At 35.8% G+C, this 21253-nt stretch overlaps 2 protein-coding genes across 3 annotated transcripts; one reads left to right on the top strand and one right to left on the bottom strand.

The window, feature by feature from the left end:
* Nucleotides 1-502: 502 nt before the first annotated feature.
* LOC144433781 (ATP synthase subunit beta, mitochondrial-like) lies at nucleotides 503-5857 on the top strand. Its single transcript, XM_078122144.1, has 9 exons — nucleotides 503-659; nucleotides 1674-1853; nucleotides 2114-2288; nucleotides 2588-2709; nucleotides 2979-3322; nucleotides 3492-3614; nucleotides 4011-4223; nucleotides 4423-4624; nucleotides 5506-5857. Exons 1-9 carry the CDS (start codon nucleotides 542-544, stop codon nucleotides 5598-5600), a joined length of 1572 nt encoding a protein of 523 aa, XP_077978270.1. The 5' UTR covers nucleotides 503-541; the 3' UTR covers nucleotides 5601-5857.
* Nucleotides 5858-6970: 1113 nt separating this feature from the next.
* Nucleotides 6971-15125, bottom strand: LOC144434047 (coiled-coil domain-containing protein 89-like). 2 transcript variants are annotated; one of them, XM_078122493.1, is made up of 7 exons: nucleotides 15042-15125; nucleotides 12861-13333; nucleotides 11313-11443; nucleotides 10626-10762; nucleotides 10285-10367; nucleotides 9895-9988; nucleotides 6971-9405 (listed from the first exon to the last, which is right to left on the bottom strand). In XM_078122493.1, the coding sequence occupies exons 1-7, from the start codon at nucleotides 15099-15101 to the stop codon at nucleotides 9319-9321; spliced, it is 1065 nt and encodes a 354-aa protein (XP_077978619.1). In that variant the 5' UTR covers nucleotides 15102-15125; the 3' UTR covers nucleotides 6971-9318. The 2 variants fall into 2 exon arrangements, with proteins under 2 accessions (XP_077978619.1, XP_077978620.1); XM_078122494.1 differs by lacking the exon at nucleotides 15042-15125 and adding an exon at nucleotides 13666-13743.
* Nucleotides 15126-21253: the final 6128 nt, after the last annotated feature.

Raw genomic sequence — 21253 nt, 5'->3', positions numbered from 1 at the left:
TAAAGGAAATACATGTATTTGTTCTTCATCTTTCACAACATTGTTTAGAATATGTTAACATGTTAAATTTCGTTTCTATTTTTCTTACCGAGACTCTAATAAAGTCGATTACCTGTAAAGGGTATCAACTGTCATCTTTATTTTGAAAGTATATCGCGTTGTGACCTGCCTTTAATAACCAAGGGTAGACATTTTCTGTTGCAGAGGTTGTCTAAGCAATAACCCCCCCCCCCCCCCCATAGTATACCATGATGTTTTGACCAGTGAACGAAATATAAACAGGAGCGAATATTCAAAACCTATAAATTCATATAAAATGAAATGCGTCACTTGTGGAATATTCCATCCCAACGACAGCGTGTGAAACAACCAACTTTCGAAGAAATTATAGGCATGTAGGCCGTACTACATGTACCATCAGCATCCGTCCGGCAGCTCGGGTGTTGTCGAGTATTGCCGAATACGAAGTTGAACATCCGGGGTATGCACTTTGGGCTTTTGCACACGTCACGCCACCCGGTCTCCTGCAACTAAAGCCGCCATGATGCATGCGATCAGGAGGTGCGCTGGACAGGCCGTGAATGCCTCAAAACCTGGATTTTTTCAACAAACAACCACAAAAAATGCTCTCAGGGCCCTTCCAGCAGCATTTAGTTCAAGTAGGTATCCTTTTGAAGATAATTTTTGCTCGCATTTTTGTTTAAAATGGGTTTGTCTGTGTGTCGCTCAACCGGCTTTTCGTTACGTGTGAACATGGCAGACAGCATGTGAGGTCGAGTGGGCTCGAAATATATCCCCCCAAATTTTCATAATATCATCAAAAATGCCAGCTAAATAACATATCAATAATACGACACGTCTAGAAAGTCATCATGGTGTATAAGTTTGGGTTTTTGGGAGAAATAACGGCCACTTTGTTCGAGTCATGTGCTCGTGCAATACTTCTGTGGTATGGCTATGGGATTTCTTTTTGATGTCGTGACCTCTGTGCAGATTTTGTTATCGCGCTCAGTACATGTAATCAAGAATTAGGGGAAAATTCACACTTGACGTCGTACTCTTCCTTGTATTTCTTAATATAGGTGCTTGTAGTATTGTAGTTTTAACTTGCTGTGAGGGTACAACAGGACACCGTGCGTTCAAGATAACTAATTTTATCATGAAATCGGACTTTGATCCGATACAAGAAATATGATTAAATTCTTTCAGAAATTGATAGCAACGATACTAAAATAAAAACCATAGGCATAGGCAGGATAAACAGCAAGAATTGTCTTTCTTGTTCTGTTTTTCAATACAATATGAACTTGCATATATTACCATGGTTTTTAGGTGTCAGTCATGTGATTATACAGTTACAAGGTCGCGTTTTTACAGTTCATTGTTTCACATGCAAATTTTGAACAGTTATATTTAAAATCGGAATCTCACTTTGTTGTACCTAATAGCATAGTTATTCACATGGAACTATATTTGTTGATGTTAAGGAATCCCCAGGACACAGAACAGAAGTCTAGTAAAACTTGCATAGATTCCAAACCATATACCATAAGTTGGTATTGAAATTGAACCTTGGTCAAATACTTGAGAAATGCAGAGATTTTATGGTTTACCTATTTGTGACAAAAATATATTTTAATGTTTTTAAATATCTTTTTGTAATTTACTTGTAGAACGGCATTATGCAGCGGAAAAGAAAGCACAAGCTGCACCAGCTGCTGTTGGACAAGTCGTAGCTGTCATTGGTGCTGTAGTAGATGTACAGTTTGATGATAATCTTCCACCAATTCTTAATGCCTTGGAAGTTGAAGGAAGAAAACCAAGACTAGTACTTGAAATAGCACAACATTTAGGTGAGTAAAGAGTCAAAATGAATAGTGAACCATCACCGTGATGATTTGAACCTGTCACTGGATCCAGTGTAGTGCTGCTCTTGTCCATGGCTTTGACTTTCATTTTGTCAAAATGTGTGAATAGAGAACGATTTTGTTGTAGAAGCTTCCAGCTTTCAGTAATGTACTGGATGGGTTAAGGGAACATACGTCCATCCTCAAATACTATATTGACAATTTGACATACAAGTAGTTAATCACATGACATCTTTTATTCACAGGTGAAAATGTATGCAGAACAATTGCTATGGATGGTACAGAAGGTCTTGTACGTGGTAATAAAGTTGTAGATACAAACTCTCCCATCAGAATTCCAGTGGGACCAGAAACACTAGGACGTATCATAAATGTTATTGGAGAACCAATTGATGAAAGGGGTCCAATTCCAACTGACAGGTGTGTAGAATTCCACATATGTTATAAGTTATGGTTGAAGTAGAAAAGGATTTTTGCACAAACTTCACATTGTATATTTGTATCAGTGCAGTTTATTTTTGTTATCTGGTTGAAATAAATTTCATTCATAATGATCATTAGTCATAGATTTCTTCACTCACTTTTCCTACTATGCCGATGTACCTTGTTTCTGAATTCTCGTTGGTTGTATCCCTCCCTGTATGTTGAAAATGCAGGTATTATTTTCACTGGTACATGTCAAGAAACACTTTTAATCATGAACTTCTTGTCTTTTACAGGCGCTCAGGTATCCATCAAGAAGCACCAGAATTTGTAGAAATGAATGTCCAACAGGAAATCTTAGTAACTGGTATCAAAGTTGTAGATTTACTTGCTCCATATGCCAAGGGAGGAAAAATTGGTAAGTGTCCACATTACAGACAGCATACATAAAGCAATTCCCTGTGTAAAGTGTTGAGAAATGGCTGAATTTTCATGAAACGGCTATCAAATAGTGTTGGCATAATCCTATGTAAACTATCCAATTTGCATTTTCAAAGTTTATGGCAAGAATTTTATCGAGGTTAATGTGAATTTAGTGTATGCATCTGAAAAAAGGAAGACATGGTTCCATGCAAGTTTTCAGACTAAATTGAGTATTGGTCAATAATTATAACTGTTCGTCAACAGGTCTGTTTGGTGGTGCTGGTGTCGGAAAAACTGTACTCATTATGGAACTTATTAACAATGTTGCCAAGGCTCATGGTGGTTACTCTGTGTTTGCTGGTGTCGGAGAACGTACACGTGAAGGCAATGATTTGTACCATGAAATGATTGAATCTGGTGTCATTGACCTGAAGGGTGATGGCTCCAAAGTGTCCCTTGTATATGGTCAGATGAATGAACCACCAGGTGCTCGTGCTCGTGTTGCTTTGACTGGTCTGACAGTTGCTGAATACTTCCGTGATCAAGAAGGACAGGATGTGTTGCTTTTCATCGACAACATTTTCAGATTCACCCAGGCAGGTTCAGAGGTAGGTATTTCACCTTTACATTAGTCTTAGTGGAGAGATATTCTGATACCTGTATTTGTGTACTTATTTTAGTCATATTGATGGAGTGGATTCACTTTCCCATGGAAATTATTTCTATTTGTATACATTACATGGAATTTAATTCTTCATATCAATATTTTCATTACAGGTATCTGCTTTGTTGGGTCGTATCCCATCTGCTGTAGGTTACCAACCAACTTTGGCCACTGACATGGGTACTATGCAGGAAAGAATTACAACAACAAAGAAGGGATCCATCACATCAGTACAGGTAAGCATATGGACACCAGTAGCATAGTTAATCCTTCTAAAGAAGAAATACAAGTTGGTTTGTGATAGGAACTATTCTTGTCCCAATGTGTACAGTAACCCAAACAATAGTTCCCAAACATTGTTCAGCCCACAGATTACAACCTCTTCGGAAATGACACTCCAGAGTATATTGATATGTCACATGAAAGTTACACCATTACCTTAGTCCTATTTGGTCAAATTTGAAGTACCTCATTACACTTTTTTGTGTTGGAGAGAATGGTAGACAAAACCAGGAGTGAACTGTATGGAAACTTGACTTTCTTTCACGTCATCTTATTCAACATCAATAGCATACTGTTGCACGTGTTTGTTAATTTATCTAATACTGATTTGTCATTTGTGTTTATTTCAGGCTATCTATGTACCAGCTGATGATTTGACAGATCCGGCCCCTGCAACCACATTTGCCCATTTGGACGCCACCACTGTATTATCACGTGGTATTGCTGAGTTGGGTATCTATCCCGCTGTAGATCCTCTGGATTCCACATCACGTATCATGGACCCAAATGTTGTGGGACAAGAACATTATGATGTAGCCCGTAATGTGCAGAAAATCCTACAGGTAATTATCAACAGAGAACGAATGTATCTATAATACTCCCATGACAAAGCTGTTGATGTTAAAATGTGTATCCAATCAGACTTTTACATGTTGAATCATGTGAATTCCTCGTTACTGAAGCTTTTCTTCATAATCTGCATACATTATACACACACAGCATTGCAGGCGAGTTACAGCTGTCGTTTTTTTATATTTCCAGGATTACAAATCCCTACAAGATATCATTGCTATCTTGGGTATGGATGAATTGTCAGAAGAAGACAAACTCACAGTATCAAGAGCACGTAAAATCCAGAAGTTCTTGTCACAACCATTCCAGGTTGCTGAGGTTTTCACAGGTTCTGCTGGCAAGCTTGTGTCACTTGCTGATACAATTAAGGGATTCCAGATGATCATTGGTGGTAAGTAGTTTAGTCATCAAGTAGCCCATGATGGTAGATGTACTTGGTAAGATTGTATGCAAAGGACCTCAGATCATGAGATGTTTGTATTCATGTAGTTGGTCTGTATTTCTCATAGCCTGACTGTGATATACAGGACAAGGTGCTGCTAATAACACTTCAAAGGTTGATTAGAATCAACATTTGTTTCATCCGGATTCCCACTCGGGCAAATTAAAATGACAGTACACCCATGGGGGGGGGGGGGGGGGGGGGGGGGGTGTCGTAATTTCCGTGCAGACACAACTTCAAAAAGTTCAATGATTTTATGATAGATATTTTTTAAAAATATGACACCAGACTTGAATATTTTGAGAATAATCATTATTCTCAAAATATTCAAGCCTGGTGTCATATAACGCCTTTGGTGATAAACTTGATGCATAATGGACACATTGCTTATTGCAATGAGATCAGTCACTCTAACCTGTAATTGACAAATATTTTGATAGGGAAATATAAAGCTGATGATGAGAAACTCTTTATCTTTCCTGATGATCACCTGATGAATCAAAAGGAATTCCTCGTTACTGAAGCTTTACCCTAATTTATTCATTTGAGCATGTATGTTGCTGAATCTTGTATGTAGATGTTGAAATATGAATTCATGTAACAAAATCGTAAGGTGACAGACAAGCAAGTCACAATATAGTTGTGGCAAAGAAAGTCTGCTTTCTTGTGTTTAGTCATTAACACAGACTGATAGAGTCAATGACTTGGAAAATGTTTTAGTAATGTTAAGAAATTGCTTGAAAAAAAGATAACAAAATTCAAGGTACCGTCAACCACACACTTTGCAACCCAGAGAAACTGACAATTGTACCTTTGTTTGCATTTCACAGGTGAACTTGATCATCTCCCTGAAGTTGCTTTCTACATGGTTGGAGATATCACAGAAGTCCAATCTAAGGCAGACAGATTAGCCGAGGAGTTGTAATTTTGAACTTTGTCACTACTGTTTTGTAGAAAATTTATTCTAATATGCTGTCCAGAGTTGGTTTGCCATATGTAACAAGGTTGTTTTGTGTGTTTTGGCAGTAGAATGTTTCGCTGGGAGAAAGAATTTGGACTTAACAAAGTATTGGGCATGTCTGTCCCCCCCATCGTAACTTTATGTACCACTTTACATTTATGAAAAAGATGAAATAAATTTCACTGTATGTAATAATAATGGTTTTCAAAATAAACCCCCACTGTGAATAGATAACATGTGTTGTGTCTCTGATTTCAAATTGTCACGTATGAATTATGAAAAGCCAACCCTAGTACATTTAAGTTGTACAATATGTATGCATGTGTGGTGGACTTGCTAGTCAAAGCTGTGTGTCATATTAGGTAATGCTCATTAGCATGCTATTTACATATCTATGACATAGAAACCATTTTTTCAGCTGTCAAACTGAACAGTTCCAAACATAGCTTTTGTTGATAAAGTGCACAATATTTATGCACGTGAAGTATGACATTGGATTTCGGAATTTATAGTCCTAAGATACTTCAAGTTTATTCTTAGTAATGAAGACCTTGCATGTTTTCAGAAGAACTGCCACTATTCTGAGCACCACTTGACACTGCTCACATGTCACAAATAATATGAAAGTTCTCTTTATATGAGATGACAGTGGGCCGTTGTGAAACTGCTGTTCATCCAAACATCAAAACAAGGTATTCACTAGACATTTGTCCCATACATAGTTTCACCCTTATCAATGTGGACTGCAGTGTGCCCTCCTATGATACCCAGATTTTGTTGTGGTCAAAATAATAAAAACTGGAATTTCTTGCGAGTCACTATATAGTAAGAGATGTGGGGACACCAAATTTTGGTTTGTCTTTAGAGATTGTGTGTGTCAGTGGCGTATGAAATTGGTGGACTACGTAATAACAATTGAAATAGAATCCAACAGCTCGCTTACATCATTTGTGAAAATATACAATCCAGAAAGTAGAGTTCAAAGTATGATTAGGATACCTTGATGGGTTATCAACTGGACTTGAATCAGATGAAGCTTTAGTCTAGGTCCTGACAGAGACTGTATTATGTACTACAATGGGATTGTCATACGTAATACAGTCCCTGTCAGGACCAAGACTAAAGCTTTGGATGTGGGTTTGTTGAATTGGAAGACCACCATTGATACCACACAATAATAAAATCGCAATAGAACCATGTCAATTGGACAATGAAGCATATAAATAAGATTTTAATGTGATTTGCCACTGAAATTACATACTCAAGTGTGATCAAAATTATGCAAGTACAAAGACACTGTGTTTAAATTATACAAAACAGAAACTTTGTGTGAACTCTAACAATGAATTTACAGAACTGGTAGCGAATAAATATCAAGATACATAAAACTGAAAAAAATTTGAACTAACAGACCCAAGTACTTTGAAATAACTTGTAGATAGGAATGTATTTTCTTTAATATAGAACTAGCTATCAAATTGTCTTGTATAGTAAGTACAATGTATGTTACCTGCTATGGCGATGTCAGTCTCCAGTCTTTGTTGACTGCAATTACTATGAATGATCCCAAACACAAGTGCAAGCGTTGCAAAAATGTAGCACTATATTCACATTCATATTCATATATGATGAATGTGCATTCAAGTTCGTCTATCTATCTATCTATCTATCTATCTAATAAATTTATATAGCGCCAAATATCCAAAGAAAACAATGTTCAGTGGCGCTTAGAGTTAGGAAGGAGATGAAAAAGCTCTGAAATATGTGGGTTTTCAAGCGTCTTTTGAAAATGTTAACATTGGGAGAGGTTTTAATGTCCAGGGGTAGAGAGTTCCAAAGTTCAGGAGCTGCTGAAGAGAAGGAGCGGCGACCATAGGAAACCAGATTCCATTTGGGTGTATGCAGAAGGCATTTATCTAGTTCCTATATATAGTATTATACTGTCGACGTTCTCTGATCACAGTGATCGTAACACGTATAGGAACTTAGACTACATTCAAGGTCAATTCCTTCAAAAATCAACTTGCATGCAAAACTATTGTACAGCCAAGTCAGTTTACTCATTTACTGCAAATATGGTAATAACTTTGCACTCATCGACAAACAATTACAAAGCACTTCAAAAGTATACAAGATTCCTTTCAGGTGATGCGTTTCATCAGAAAAATGATGGCTATTGAACTTCCATATACATGTACTCTATAGTTGTGCACCCTGTAACACCAAACTAATGCAATTGCACTGTGTACCACACTTGTTTATAGTATTTATATCAAGACTATAATAACACTATAATTAGCTTTCATTATAAACAGAGTGTGACCGTTTTAATGTATTGAAGAAAATATTCCTGAACTGGCTATCATACAACATGGACAATTTGGCAAGAAAGAGCATCCACAAAATAACATCAGGCTAATCACTTTCATCACAAAATATGCTGTACAACTATGAGCTAATAACCATTTCTGATTAAAGCAAACTTGAGTAAATGATTTGAAATGGTGAATTACAAAAATAAAAATGAGAATATTACCTGTGGTAAAATAAGGTTAAAATTTCATGGAGGGAACTTTAATATCTTACTACTTTGGTGATCAAGGTCTTGCTTTACAACGATAGACACAAACTAAAACTTTTGTTGTGACATGTTGATATAAGCTATTGAATGGATGTTGGTGTAATTACACTCTCTCAATGAGGTGGCTTTTTTATAATAAATTTTATTTATATATACTTCAATGAGGATAAAATGAGAAGGTGCAAATTCAGAGACAGAAAAGTTGATGGAGAAAACAGGACAACTTGACATCACAGTAAAAAAACCTTACAGCATTATAAATGAAACTAAGATTACAATCACAGTAGAAGTTAAGGTCTAGTACAAATCATTGATCCTATATCATAAACTTAGGATCATTTTCCATTTATGAAGATAGCATTGTGTACATCCAGTTTTTCTGGCAATGGTGCTTTCTGTGGTAAGGACTTTCTTAACATTCTCAGCAAAAAGATCATGAGATGGCTTCAGTCAGACTGAATATAAATGGAATTTTGTGATTAACAATAGATCACTGGGCAGCTGATTTCTTTTATGAGACAAAAATAACATCTTTACATGGGAGCATTTTTGATGACTTCTATAATCTTCCAGAATACATTTTTTGTGACTTCCAATGTTTACACTATCTTGATTATAGGATGATTAGATTCATACTGTCATACAACAGTGGCACCACTCTTACACACTTGTGTAATCTACCACATTGAACAACAATAGTTTTAGTGTGTCTATCTTAGTATACCCCTTTTAATTAATTAGCAGACATGTGTTACTGTCTGTTACATAGCTGGCAATACTGAGATAGAGGATAACATGCTGAGACCATAGACAGTGGAGGATGCACTTTCCCCTCCACTGTCTATGCTGAGAACTCAACTGTAAACAGTCAATGACCCACCTCAAAACAACTTTTAAAATCAATACTGAATAAGTTTATGTAACTTAACAACTGAAGTATGTTTTCTTGAAGTACCAAGAAGTATGAGTTGAGGCAATCACAATTATATAGAAATAGTTACTGTACAAGTACTGCACTGTGTCATGTATTTGGCCAGAAAATGCACGTATAATTCCGCAGTGCTTCTGACTATATTAGCACTGAAGAACACTATAAAAGCACTATGACATTAGTTGTCGAAGTCTTGCATTTAGGTCTCTTTCTTTCTTCAGCAGATCATTAGTGTGTCTTTTATAAGCATCAAATTCCTGAAGTAAAGAAAATAAGAATGTTATCATCTCTAAAATTGGAAGAAAATTGGATTCATATCTACAAGATCTGTAAACTTACATTTGTAATTAGAATCAATTGCTTAAACTGGGTCGGTCAGGTTATCAGCAAACATACAGATTTTTTTATTTGGCCTTGTCAAACACTTGCACATCATTAGGTCCGAATTGCTGCAATCACCCAATAGGGAACTTGCAAACCCGCCATGTTGAATGTTGCATCATGGGAAATGTGATAATAAATACTGATCAATTAGTATTGTAAACAATGTTGATACATTGTTTGTAACCACAAATAATCAATTCATAGTTACCCTGACCATTGTGGGAGGTTAATTTTATCAGTAGCTCCAGATTAGGTATTACAATAACCAAAGATAATCCCATAGTCCTTTGCGTCTGAACATGCTCAGTCTGGATTGCAAGTTCCCTATTAGAGAACAACAAAGTATATTTGTATCTACTTACCATTAACAATTCTCTTTCTTTGTACTTTGACTCATCTTTTTCTCGTTTCAATTTCTGGACTTGAAGATTGGCATTGACAGCAGCTGATTCCCTTCTGTACACAAAGCAAGATAACAGCAATTTATTACACAACAGAACTATGTATCTTTAAAATACATTGAGTCAAAACCATAATCGATTTTCTGGTTCCAAGATGGAGATGGCACTGCTTATACTGTTACCTTTATGCATGTCTTCTCTTTATTACATTTGAAAGAACATTTTAATTGTGAAATAATGCAAAGTCACGTTGACTTCTTTAATTGTGAGTAACTGTTAAAGAAGACGAAACGCTATCATTGACAGACAGATGGATGATGAAATGACAATGAATTCTAAATGTACACTTACTCAAATTTATCCTGCATTGCTTTGACGGATCTTTCAGCACTGACCAGTTTATCTTGTGCTGACTTGATTTCCTTCTGTTTATCCTGCAGGAATGAAACACAAACAAAATTTTAGCATGTTACATATATTTGAAACTTTGGAATTCAATCCAAGGATATGTACTTTTAAATAAACAAATAATGACATGTCAATCAAAACTTAGGAGTACATGTACTAATATCTAGTGATATGACATTTTCTTGCCTTGTGCTGTAAGTGATTTAAAAACAAACTTTTACATTGATAACTTGATAATTAACCCCCATCTAGCCCTGACTCCACATTTATTTCCAACACCCTACCTGAATCAGTTTTCCTCTTTGCATTGAAAGTTCCAACATTTCATCTCTCTCTTTGGTCAGCTTCTCAATAGCCATCTGTCTGGCTGCATCGGCATTCTGTATGCTTTCTTTGTGATATTGTAGTTTGGCTGTAGCACCTAAAACAATATATTGGAGATAAAAAAATCATTATTTTCACAATAAGCAGATCAGTACCATAATGTCATGACTGTACACTTCCAGTATGTCCTCTGATAACAGACAAAAATGATGTATGTATGACAAAAAGATGCAAACTGTGTCTTCTTGTGAGTTATCACTGTAAAGGATAGAAGAACACATTTCTGTGTCTCAAGGAATTAGCTTGCAGAGACTAGGCACCCTGCAAATCTTCTTTATTGTTATTATGATATTGGCCTGTAGAGGGCACACTACTTTACATACCTACGAATTGAAGAAACCAAAAGTTCAAATTAAGCCACCAATAGTCTTTCTGATTTTTCATAAATTATGCTTGCAGATATAATAATATAATTCCCCCAAATTTTTCTTCATTCAGCCGGAAGATACTCATAATCTAAGGGTTTTGGCATTTCTTGCCTTCAACTCGTCACTTACATAAGCCAACATAGCTGGGTCACTCATAATTTCCTCAGCTGAAAGAAGAAAAATATAAATTGTAGGGGAATAATATTGAAATACACTCACCCCTGAGATGTTCTTCTGTTTCTTTGACTTTCTTCTGTAGCAATGCTATTTCATTCTGATAATGTCTTTCTTTCTCCCTTAGTTCTCTCTCCAAACCCTGTCGTGTGTTTATAATTTCATTCTTCATTTGGCTGTAACAACATAATAAGTAAAGTGATCTAGTTAATGATTTTGCATGTTATTGTTATTATAATCCATTCTTTTCAGTTCAATGTAACTGTCTTGTTCTCACAGGAAATTTTCATCTTGTTTCACCACAAAGCATCAATATCAGGGCTTGGAATGAAACATTTTTCATTTTTTAGTCCCAGTGGGCTACCACTTTCTGAAATTGGTTGCCCAAGGGTGCCAGATAAATGTTCCATATTCCTGAACTGAAAACAGATCGAGTAACCCCATGAAATGTGTGTGTTATCAAAATACTTTCATGTCCCTAATCTTGTTTTCTACATTAACATCCTCACACAATCAGCGGGCTACGAGCTAAATATTACAGTAGCTTAATAAGAATTTAATAAAGTGGACTGTGGACATGGGACTAACATAAATTTTATGCCCCCTATTATTTACTTGCCTGTCTACTGCGCTGTCAAGATACATTGTCAGTTGGTCATAACTCCTAGCCCTCCTAGTACTATGCGAATTTGAGGGCTAGGAGGTACAACCAGCTAATGATGTATCTCAACAGCACAGTGGACAGGCTAATAACTGACATACTATTATGGTATACATATTATGTGAATACTATCATTCCTCACCTTGGATGGAACCTTGATGGTTCAATGAGAACACAAATATTGACAGAATTTTGATAAGGTGACAAAGAAATTAAAACATTGCTATGTGAGCTGCCTTATTTTGAGCCCTGTCAATATTCAGTTTTCATTTATGTACTCATTGCAACATATGCACTGTATTTAATGAAAATGATTCAATATATATGTAATTAGGTTAATTGCCCATCTACTTATTGCTGGTGACAAGACATGTACACTGACTCTAAATCCTCAGTGATGATATGCACAGTATGAATAAATTATGTGAAACATGACCAAAACACTAATTTTAATATTGGATCTGATAAGGTTTGTTCATCATACATGTTTCACCAAATATGCTGGAAATACTGTATAAGTGATGGCTCAAATTACAGCTACTGGGTTTTTAAGGTATGACTAAATATTTACAATCATTACAGCAAGCGACAACTAGCCAAGTCACTGAAAAAATTCAGTTTTGATACATACATATAATTTATACTACATAAAAGCCAAACTGAATGCATCCAAACAAAAAGTATGGGGTTTATCTACATCTTTTGTACTGCCACAATGCTCGAAATATGTGTCACAACATTAAAAATTATCAATAGTCTTCCTGATTTTCATAAATTATATCATTCCCCAATATTTTTCTTGATAGATTAGGTACATGAGAAGGTCGACGTTTATTCCAGGTCTTACAAAAACAACAACAATATGGCATGCAAACAACAACAAACTTTCAGTCTAAACGCACAGGTGATCATTGAAAAAAATAAATAATCACCTTAATGTTTTGTCATAATCATGGCACTGTTGTTGAAAACTTCTGATATGTTTTTCCATTGAGTTGATTTTCTCATCTCTTTCCATAATGGCACCAGAAAACAACTTTTCATTATCGTCCTTGAGTTTGGCATTCTGTTTTCTTAGTTCTTCATTTTGTCTTTTATACTCATCTTTAAATCTTATCATTTCTTCATGGTTGTCAGCAAGTTCATAAAACCTCTTATCTAAGAGGTTAAATTTCTTAATTTCATTGTCTATAATGTGCTGTGCATTGTCTCTGAAATGTTCTAATTCTTTGTTGACTCTGTCCAGAGTTAAGGCTTTCTGAACATATTCATCAGATCGCTGTTTGAGAATACATATGAGTTGAGACTGTTCATCGATACGGGATCTGAGCATGGCATTTTCTGTCTTGTCGTCTTTAGATAATGACCTCAGTTTATCCAGATTATCCAACATTTCGTCCACATCCTGCAACAATACAAGCAAAGAGAATGGAAGTTGTAAGAGTTATGGCATGAAAGCTTAGCATGTAGTATTTGTGTTATTGAATTCCTTCATCTCCTCACCAACAGATTGAATTTTGTTTAATAATGATTAATTTTCTCCAGTATTTATTTTCAATATGTATATTTATAATGTTCCTTTGTGTCTTATAAGCCCAGTGGGCAGAATGTGGCAACTTTTTAATTTATACGGTACATGTATTTGTATTGAACGAAATGTTCACTTGGTAAGCCCACATAGGACACGTAAATAAATAAAACAAACAAACAACAACAACAACAATAATAATAAGTTACATGCTTGATGGATGTAGTTTATGAGCTGATCGATGTACATGTAATACTCATCGTTGTAGATCCCAGCCTATTTTACGGCATTTTCCAAGATGCACATATCGGCAAAAGGTGATATTTGTTATTTTGCAGTGTCATGGAAGAAATAACAGCTCTGGTTTTCGAGAATGGTAGTACATTCATAAATGGTAGGATAGTCATGTCTACAGGTGAAGTAATTCAAGCCATAATTCTGAAATCAGACAATGTCAGAATTGAATCCTGACTTACTCTATCTACATCTGCAAGTTAGACTAAATAGCAGCCAAGAAAATAAAAGTGATATAAACTACAAAATTGAAGGCAAAGTTTTTTGGTCAAACAGCGAATAACAATTTTTCCTCACAGATGCACATCATCAGTAATGTTAGTTAGTTCAAAGGTATGCAATATAGCCTAGAGACTTGGCTATCTGGTTCGAACAGTGAATAACACTGCACAGCCAGACAGCCAAGTTATGCAGGTTACAAAAAACAACTGTATGTGGCAACCATACCATTTGCCAACCATTTGGCAGGCAAAAAAATCACAATTTCTCAGCATAATTTTTCGTCAATACTTTTGAACACTGCCAGCCATATTTGATCTACTAAGTTGTTGTACAACTTGAACGATTTCAATATAACAGTTTTACCTTAGTTTTGACAGTAGTGTTATAACTACAGTTAGTTGAGCAGTTAGGCGACCATAACCGTAAAATATCGACTTTCCAATTACTCTCCCCACTTACCCAGGAAAATGTAATAAAATATTCGAAAGCCTTTTACTAGTAATACTACAAACTATACATTTTATTGTTAATTTTAAACACATAGCAATATAGCAATTCAAACAACAGGCAGCCTGGGAAGTGAATACAATGCAGGTCTGTTGTTACATGTAGTTAATTCGTTTCCAATATTTAGTGTACACAAAAATAAAGACGCAAATAAACATTCAGTAAAGGAGACGTCAATAACATTAACAATTTATAACATTTTACATCTACAAATTGTATGTCACACATCATGGATGTATTAGTAATACATCCATGCACACATTAAAGATCGGTGTTTGTGATAAAAGAGTAGTTTTAGACTATCTTACATTTCCGTCGATCATTCTAATATCCACTCTTGTCAGCAGGCGACGAAGTTTCCAAATCGTATCATCAACGGGTTGTATTTACATTTACACGACTCGACTCAACGACAGCTGAGTTTGAATCGATAACTTATTTTACGATACTATTCATGGCGAGAACGTAATGACTGATACAATTGGAGTCAAATGAACAGTCGATTTTCATAGCTGTGTTAAATTAACACAGTTACTCATTTAAATGTCTCCGCCATACTCACCTTTCTACTAGCCTCGACCATACTTTTCAGCTCCTTTGGATTTCTACTGGAGGAAGCCATGTTGGATACCTGTTTACATCGGTAACCTTGTTACCGAGGAAAGCCGATGGTAGCCGAGAATTAATTTAGGGTTCACTGCAGGTCACATGCACAATCGATATAATCCACGAAGCGCGCCCTAGCCGGCCCTGTGGGGTTGGCATGCTGTTATGCTAGTTATCTGTTCGTGGTTGTTTTTAACTCAGATTGTCGACATGATTAATGTGAAACGAAAAACAGAATTATACGTACTTGAAATGAAAGGGAGGATTGGTGAAATACGGTATGGAACTGTTGCTCCCTTTACTACCACAAATGAATTTTCACTAGAAGTATCGAAAGTATGAAATATGATTTATATTACACAATTTCATATAGTCATCTCTTGTTGTTTCCACACCAACAGTATGACCGGAATGCAGATGTCAAATCTCATTTATACTACAAAGTATCCACTACACACACACACACACACACACGCCAATTCTTTAACTGAAAGACAACTAAACAAACTCATTTCAATGGACAGAATGAGATTTATTTTGAGTTTCATTTGCAAAAATTGCTTATCTTCTTTTGTGAAATTAATTTAAAATTAATTTTTAGATGATTTAATGCTACAAAACTGTTTTCTTTTTACAATTCAAAGTATATAGGAATACATGTATGTCAACAACTTTTAAACTTGGTATCCCCAGTTTGAAAAAATAGAATCTAACTTACAGCTAAAAGACTAGAAAAAGAAAAGTTCAATACACTTTCAAAACATTATTTACAGATGTGAAAAATCTCAAAAAGGAATGAAATGCTATAAGACTGGCCATCGAGTTTAAATCAGTCAGTGAATTATAGGAATAATGACTTATATTTGGGCAACTTTTTACTCTTTAAGTCGAGGTGGACAAAATTTCAAAGCCTACTGTTGAAACTTTTCTCTATCACAAAGTCTCACATTCATGTATCGTGATTTAAGGTTTAATTCACGATGGTGTTGAAATATTACAATATTACAAGTGTCATTTTTATTGGCTGGTCATGTCTTGATATAGCTACAGAAAACTTCCCAAAATGCCGAGATGATTAACATACGATATAGTTTATCCTTGGTTTGTATGGACTACTGTTCTATTTTGATCGTCTAGCATGAGGTAAAATTGCATGTCACTGTGAATTAACACTACAGGCATTGAAGTCTGAAGTCAAAACTAGTCAAGACATTTTGCAGCTGGAGGTACCCTAGATGGACAATACTCACAAATTTGGCGAACAAGGCAAATATGCAACATAAGGTGTGAGGACTTAATGGTTCCAGTTTCCTAGGTTATGTATGATTTTGTATCAACTTGCATTTACATGTTAGTGGTCTAAAGACTAGAAAGTAACACCCCCTGACTCCTACATGGGGTCACTGTATGCTATTTTGTATTCTATACCTTTAATGCCCTCAGTGGCATATTTTCAGTTAGTTGAAGGAATGTTGGCTATTTGTTATAATCAGTCACACAATGAGTGGAATACAGCCAAATCACCAGGAGCTATAACTGTAATTGTGTATGTATAACAAATCATGTGAGAAGTACTTGGCATGGTATTACACATACAAATGGACAAGTTGGTTTGGCAAGCAGTCCTGCCAATGCAATGCCCAAATATGCAAAAACGACCCCAAAACATTGCTTTGTTACAGCGCTACAGTAAACATATAAATGAACATGGGTGTCATCTTACACACAAATATAACCACTATATTACATGTTGTATAATGGCTAAGACAAAGTGAATGAAAACAATGTTATTCTTGTTACTTGGTGGTAGTAACGTATTTGTTAATCTTCCAGTTTTTCTTGGGATTTTAAGATGGGTTCTGCACATGGTGTGAAAATCGAGTAAAGTTTTACTACATTTCCCCACTTCTGTTACCAATCTCTCTATGAAAATGACCATATCAGGTAGGGGATCCTGGCAACTTTGACTAATTCTCCCCTTCTGTTACTGAGGATCCCAAACCCTCGTGAAAATACTGAGTACAGGTGGGTGAATACAATAGACAATGTTGCTGTTTTGTTGGCGTTTCATTTAGGAGGTTTACGTAACAAAATCATGCACAAATATCTTTGTCGTGCAATGTGAATCTTATGTGGATTTCCCTAGTCATTCTTTAAAAATGTTAAGTCTCTTCCCTCCACATGTAAAACACATCAAGAAAACATGAAAAATTATTTATGACAGCAGAAACCAGGCTTTCGGCTAACTGACTAAGAGAAACACAAACCAAAGCAATAAGTGCGATATGCTGATATAAGCTATTGGGTAGATGTTGGTTTAAGTGTACTCACAGTAGGGTGACATTTCTGATGTCTTCTGTAATCTTTCAGTATATGTTTTTGAGAGTCTTCCAATGTTTACACTAACTTGATAACATGGTGATTAGGTTTGCACATCAGAGGAACCGTTATACCCACTTGTGTAATCTACCACATCACAAAGCAATAGTTTTTTTTGTGTGTCTATCTCAGTAAACAGACCTCAGTTGCCAGAATAGTAGGTAGGAGCACATCAACACAACACGAAAGAAGTGGTTGAGAATGAACAAAGATGTTTGCTTACCACGATTAGTGGATTTAAAAAAAAAAAAAAATCATGAGCCAAAATTTGTTATAATGCCCTTTTGGTATCTTATCTAAATAGCTGCTAGGAGTTTTACCAGTAACTAATGGTATGTATGATACCACATGTTTTGGTAGTTGCAATAATATAGGGCATTTCACTACAAAACAAAGTTTAATCACTTAAAACCATTAAGACTGTGTTGATTTAAGTTTGCATAGTATTGATTTAATTATACTGTAAATTACTGCTATACTTGAGAGAAATATCCAAACCATTTTGTGGTTTAACATCCAGTTCTGATTAATAGAAAAATAGTGTTGTCAGGCAGAACTATAGACAAAGTTGGTCCACAACAAATGAAGTCATATTTAATCTGTGAAGCATAAACTGATAAGACAGTACTAATGCGAGATCCTGGGATTGAACCATGGGACTTTAAGTTAACAAGACAGTATTTCTTCAAAAAAGGAATTATCAGTTAACCCTCTGAATACAAGTAATTTTCTATGAACATCAAAATGTGGAACTACCAAAGCTGATGTATTTGTAGGAGCAAATTACTCATTAACTACATGTGTTAAGGGTTGTAATGTGTTTTCAGCTCTGACAATTTCAAACGGTATCATCGATGTTTCACACAGAATATTATACCTTGAATAGACTGATAGATCCATCATTATTTTATAACAAATCTAGTGGGTAATGATGTCATCCATCTCAAGTTTCATTTGCAGTATTGGAAATGTTAACGTCATAAAGATGCACCTTCTTAAACAAGTGATTGAAGGAGTGTACAGAGAGAGTCTCATATTGTTGCATAATCTTAGAAATTGAGCAAAGTGGAATGTGTGAAGTGTCGCCCAACGAGTATATTTTACAGTCTAATCCATGTTATTGCCATACTACACTTGAATTTCTTTTAGGGGAAATCTCAGTATGTTCACTCCTTGATCTTTTGTGATAATTTGAGAAGGACCCTTCCATAGGTACTTTTGTGAATATGAGATTGTTTGCAACAATTTGAGAAGGACCCTTCTTCAGGCACTTTGGTGAATACAAGATATTTAACCACAATTGGAGATCAACTCTCCTCACAGTGACTACAAAGAAATTTGCTTATGACTAATAAGAGTCATAATAAGCAATTTCCACTCAAATAGTGACAATAGATGGTACATAACTCTAGTATGAGGAGGTGTGGGGTTGCTCAACATATAGCTTCAAACACATGTATTTTGGTGCAAAGCATTTTAGCGTACGATTTTTCACGCTTTATTTTGCCAGATCAAAAATATTAGAACTTTGACTACAGAGTGCATATAGTTGCAACATTGTATGACCTCTATCTGATTATTTGTTACTTGTTAATTTTTGACACCCTCAATTTACCCATGAATACAATGTCGACTTTCAAACCAATTTAGTTTGGCACAAAAATAGTTTCGTTTGAAAAAGCTAACAATAAACTTTGACCCAAAATACATATGCTCACTGGATAAATCCTTAACAAAGTAACCACATCAATATAGAAAACAAAATAACATTTTTTAAATTTTAACAATATTTTCAAACTTACTAGTAGTATGCCCTTTTTTCAATTACAATTTTTACATTATTTGATCTTGGCAGTAAGGTTACGCCTGTGATAGATAAATTCATGATAATAAGGCGCTAAAGGTTAAAGAGAGTTAACAAAGTGACGATCAGAAAACAAAGTCAATGAACTCTTGGACAAGTTATTACTGAAGATAAATTTAACAAGTATCAGAAAACAGAAAATCAATGGCCTCTTGAATCTAGCAGATACTGAAGATGAGTTTAACAAGTATCAGAAAAAAAACCAACAGACTCTTGAATAAAGCAGTTACTGAAGATGAATGCTTAAAACACTGTCAGTATCTTTAAAAGAGAATGTCTCCACACACTTCATACGTCTTGTCAAACTGGTTCTCACAGCATTTGTTTTGCCTGTTGGCGATGATATACGTCTTAACAGACTCCGGGTTCTTCTGCGAGTGTGTCCACCTCTGAATAATGATGGGTACAATATTTCCATGGAGTATTTTGGTTTTTTCTTTGTGTGTAGTTTTTGCCCTGAGCCGTACTGAAAAGTTGGTGACCTCTCAAGAGGGGATGGACTCCCAGGTGCCCCTTTTAATTTTCTGGTCCATCTGTGATTTTTAGGAGTTCTAGGGGAATAGGGACACTGTTTCCTTGACAAAGGCGTTGATGGAGATGCAGAATAAGGTCGTGTGGGTGAAAAACTACCTTTTAAACTTGGTGAAAACAGACTTCTTGTTTTAACATTAGGTGCACTCGACACAAAATTTGCACCATTGTGGTATGAAGAAAGTTTCTGTTTTTCTGGTGTATCAGTTAATATCCTTCGAACAGCACCAGAGCGATAATTCTGTGAATTGCTGTCTGAGTTTAGTCTGAGAGGACTTGGTTTGGCTGGGCTCTTTCTCAGACCTTGTACAGTTTTAATAGGTGAGCTTGCCATAATTGCTTCTGACTTTAATGGACTTGAGTTTTCCACAATAGGAAAATCAATTTCACTGTCTGTTTCATCTAATACCAACTCTTCAAGAATTATTTTGTCTTCCTCAGTGAGTGAAAATTCCTCTGGCTGGTGGTCAACACCACTTAGATAATTTTCATTCATTAACGATTTTCTAGCTGATTTTCTTGTAGAATCTACAGTATGCTTTCCCCTGCGTCTCCTGCGAGGGCTTGCAAACACTTCAGCTGGTTTCCACACAGGTGACTCTCCGAGTCGTTTCACTTTCCTTTTCGGAGTCTTTCGTATTGCAGCAAGTTCCCGAGCATTTTTCACTCCTTTCTTGAAAGTTGGGGAATCTGAAGGCAGCTGCTCTTTATTTTTAATACCCTTCTTGAAAACAGGAGATTTGGAGTGTGATTTACGTGGCAAATGTATTGATTCCTCATCTGATGTTTCTGGATGTTGTAGCAGTACAAAACCATCCCCAAAATGTACTCCTCTTCCCATATTACTCAACCGTCCACTAGACTCATGCTCTATGGGTTTTGGATCTACATCTGTTGAGTTTTGTTTTTCTCTGTTTTCTGTTGTCAGTTGCCTTTCTTTGTTTTCTGTATGTTGCATGCTGTTGTTGTTATTCACATTGATTCTAGCTGGACTAGAAAGAGTTCTTGAAAGAGCAACTTGAGTACTGTCAAATGGTTTCTTGAATTGATCCTGAGAGCTTAACACTTTACTCGGAGTTGAGCCAGGGGAAATAAGAGTCGCTGAGGATTGTTCATGAGAATGTCGTCTTTCTTTCATCTCTTTTCTTCTCTGTCGTTCTAGTTCTTTCTCCTTTTGCAACTGTCTGGCTCTCTCCAGCTCAAGTTGTTTCTGCTTTTGTCGTTCTATAAGCCTTTGTCGACTTTCTCTAATATTTGAATAAAATGTATTTGACATGCCAAAAGAAGTACGTGCATCAGACTCGCTGAATCTCTCAAATAAAGACTGACTTGCAGAATCTAGTTCTGATGGTTTGGTTGAACTTTGAGCACTATCAAGCCGCTGGACTTTCTTC

Source organism: Glandiceps talaboti, chromosome 4 (assembly GCF_964340395.1).
Source record: "Glandiceps talaboti chromosome 4, keGlaTala1.1, whole genome shotgun sequence".
Taxonomy (NCBI): Eukaryota; Metazoa; Hemichordata; class Enteropneusta; family Spengelidae; genus Glandiceps; species Glandiceps talaboti.
This window is presented reverse-complemented; position numbering and strand designations above follow the sequence as displayed.

Bases quoted from the DNA above. Each gene is read 5' to 3' on its own strand.
- LOC144434047 (XM_078122493.1), bottom strand. From the start codon at position 15,101: ATGGCTTCCTCCAGTAGAAATCCAAAGGAGCTGAAAAGTATGGTCGAG. The intron at 11,444-12,860 runs GTGATTATTTAT...ATGTTGTTACAG, and splicing joins GATTATGACAAAACATTAAG to CCAAATGAAGAATGAAATTA. The intron at 9,989-10,284 runs GTAAGTGTACAT...CTTTGTGTACAG, and splicing joins GCAATGCAGGATAAATTTGA to AAGGGAATCAGCTGCTGTCA.
- LOC144433781 (XM_078122144.1), top strand. From the start codon at position 542: ATGATGCATGCGATCAGGAGGTGCGCTGGACAGGCCGTGAATGCCTCA. The intron at 660-1,673 runs GTAGGTATCCTT...ATTTACTTGTAG, and splicing joins TCCAGCAGCATTTAGTTCAA to AACGGCATTATGCAGCGGAA. The intron at 1,854-2,113 runs GTGAGTAAAGAG...TTTTATTCACAG, and splicing joins TGAAATAGCACAACATTTAG to GTGAAAATGTATGCAGAACA.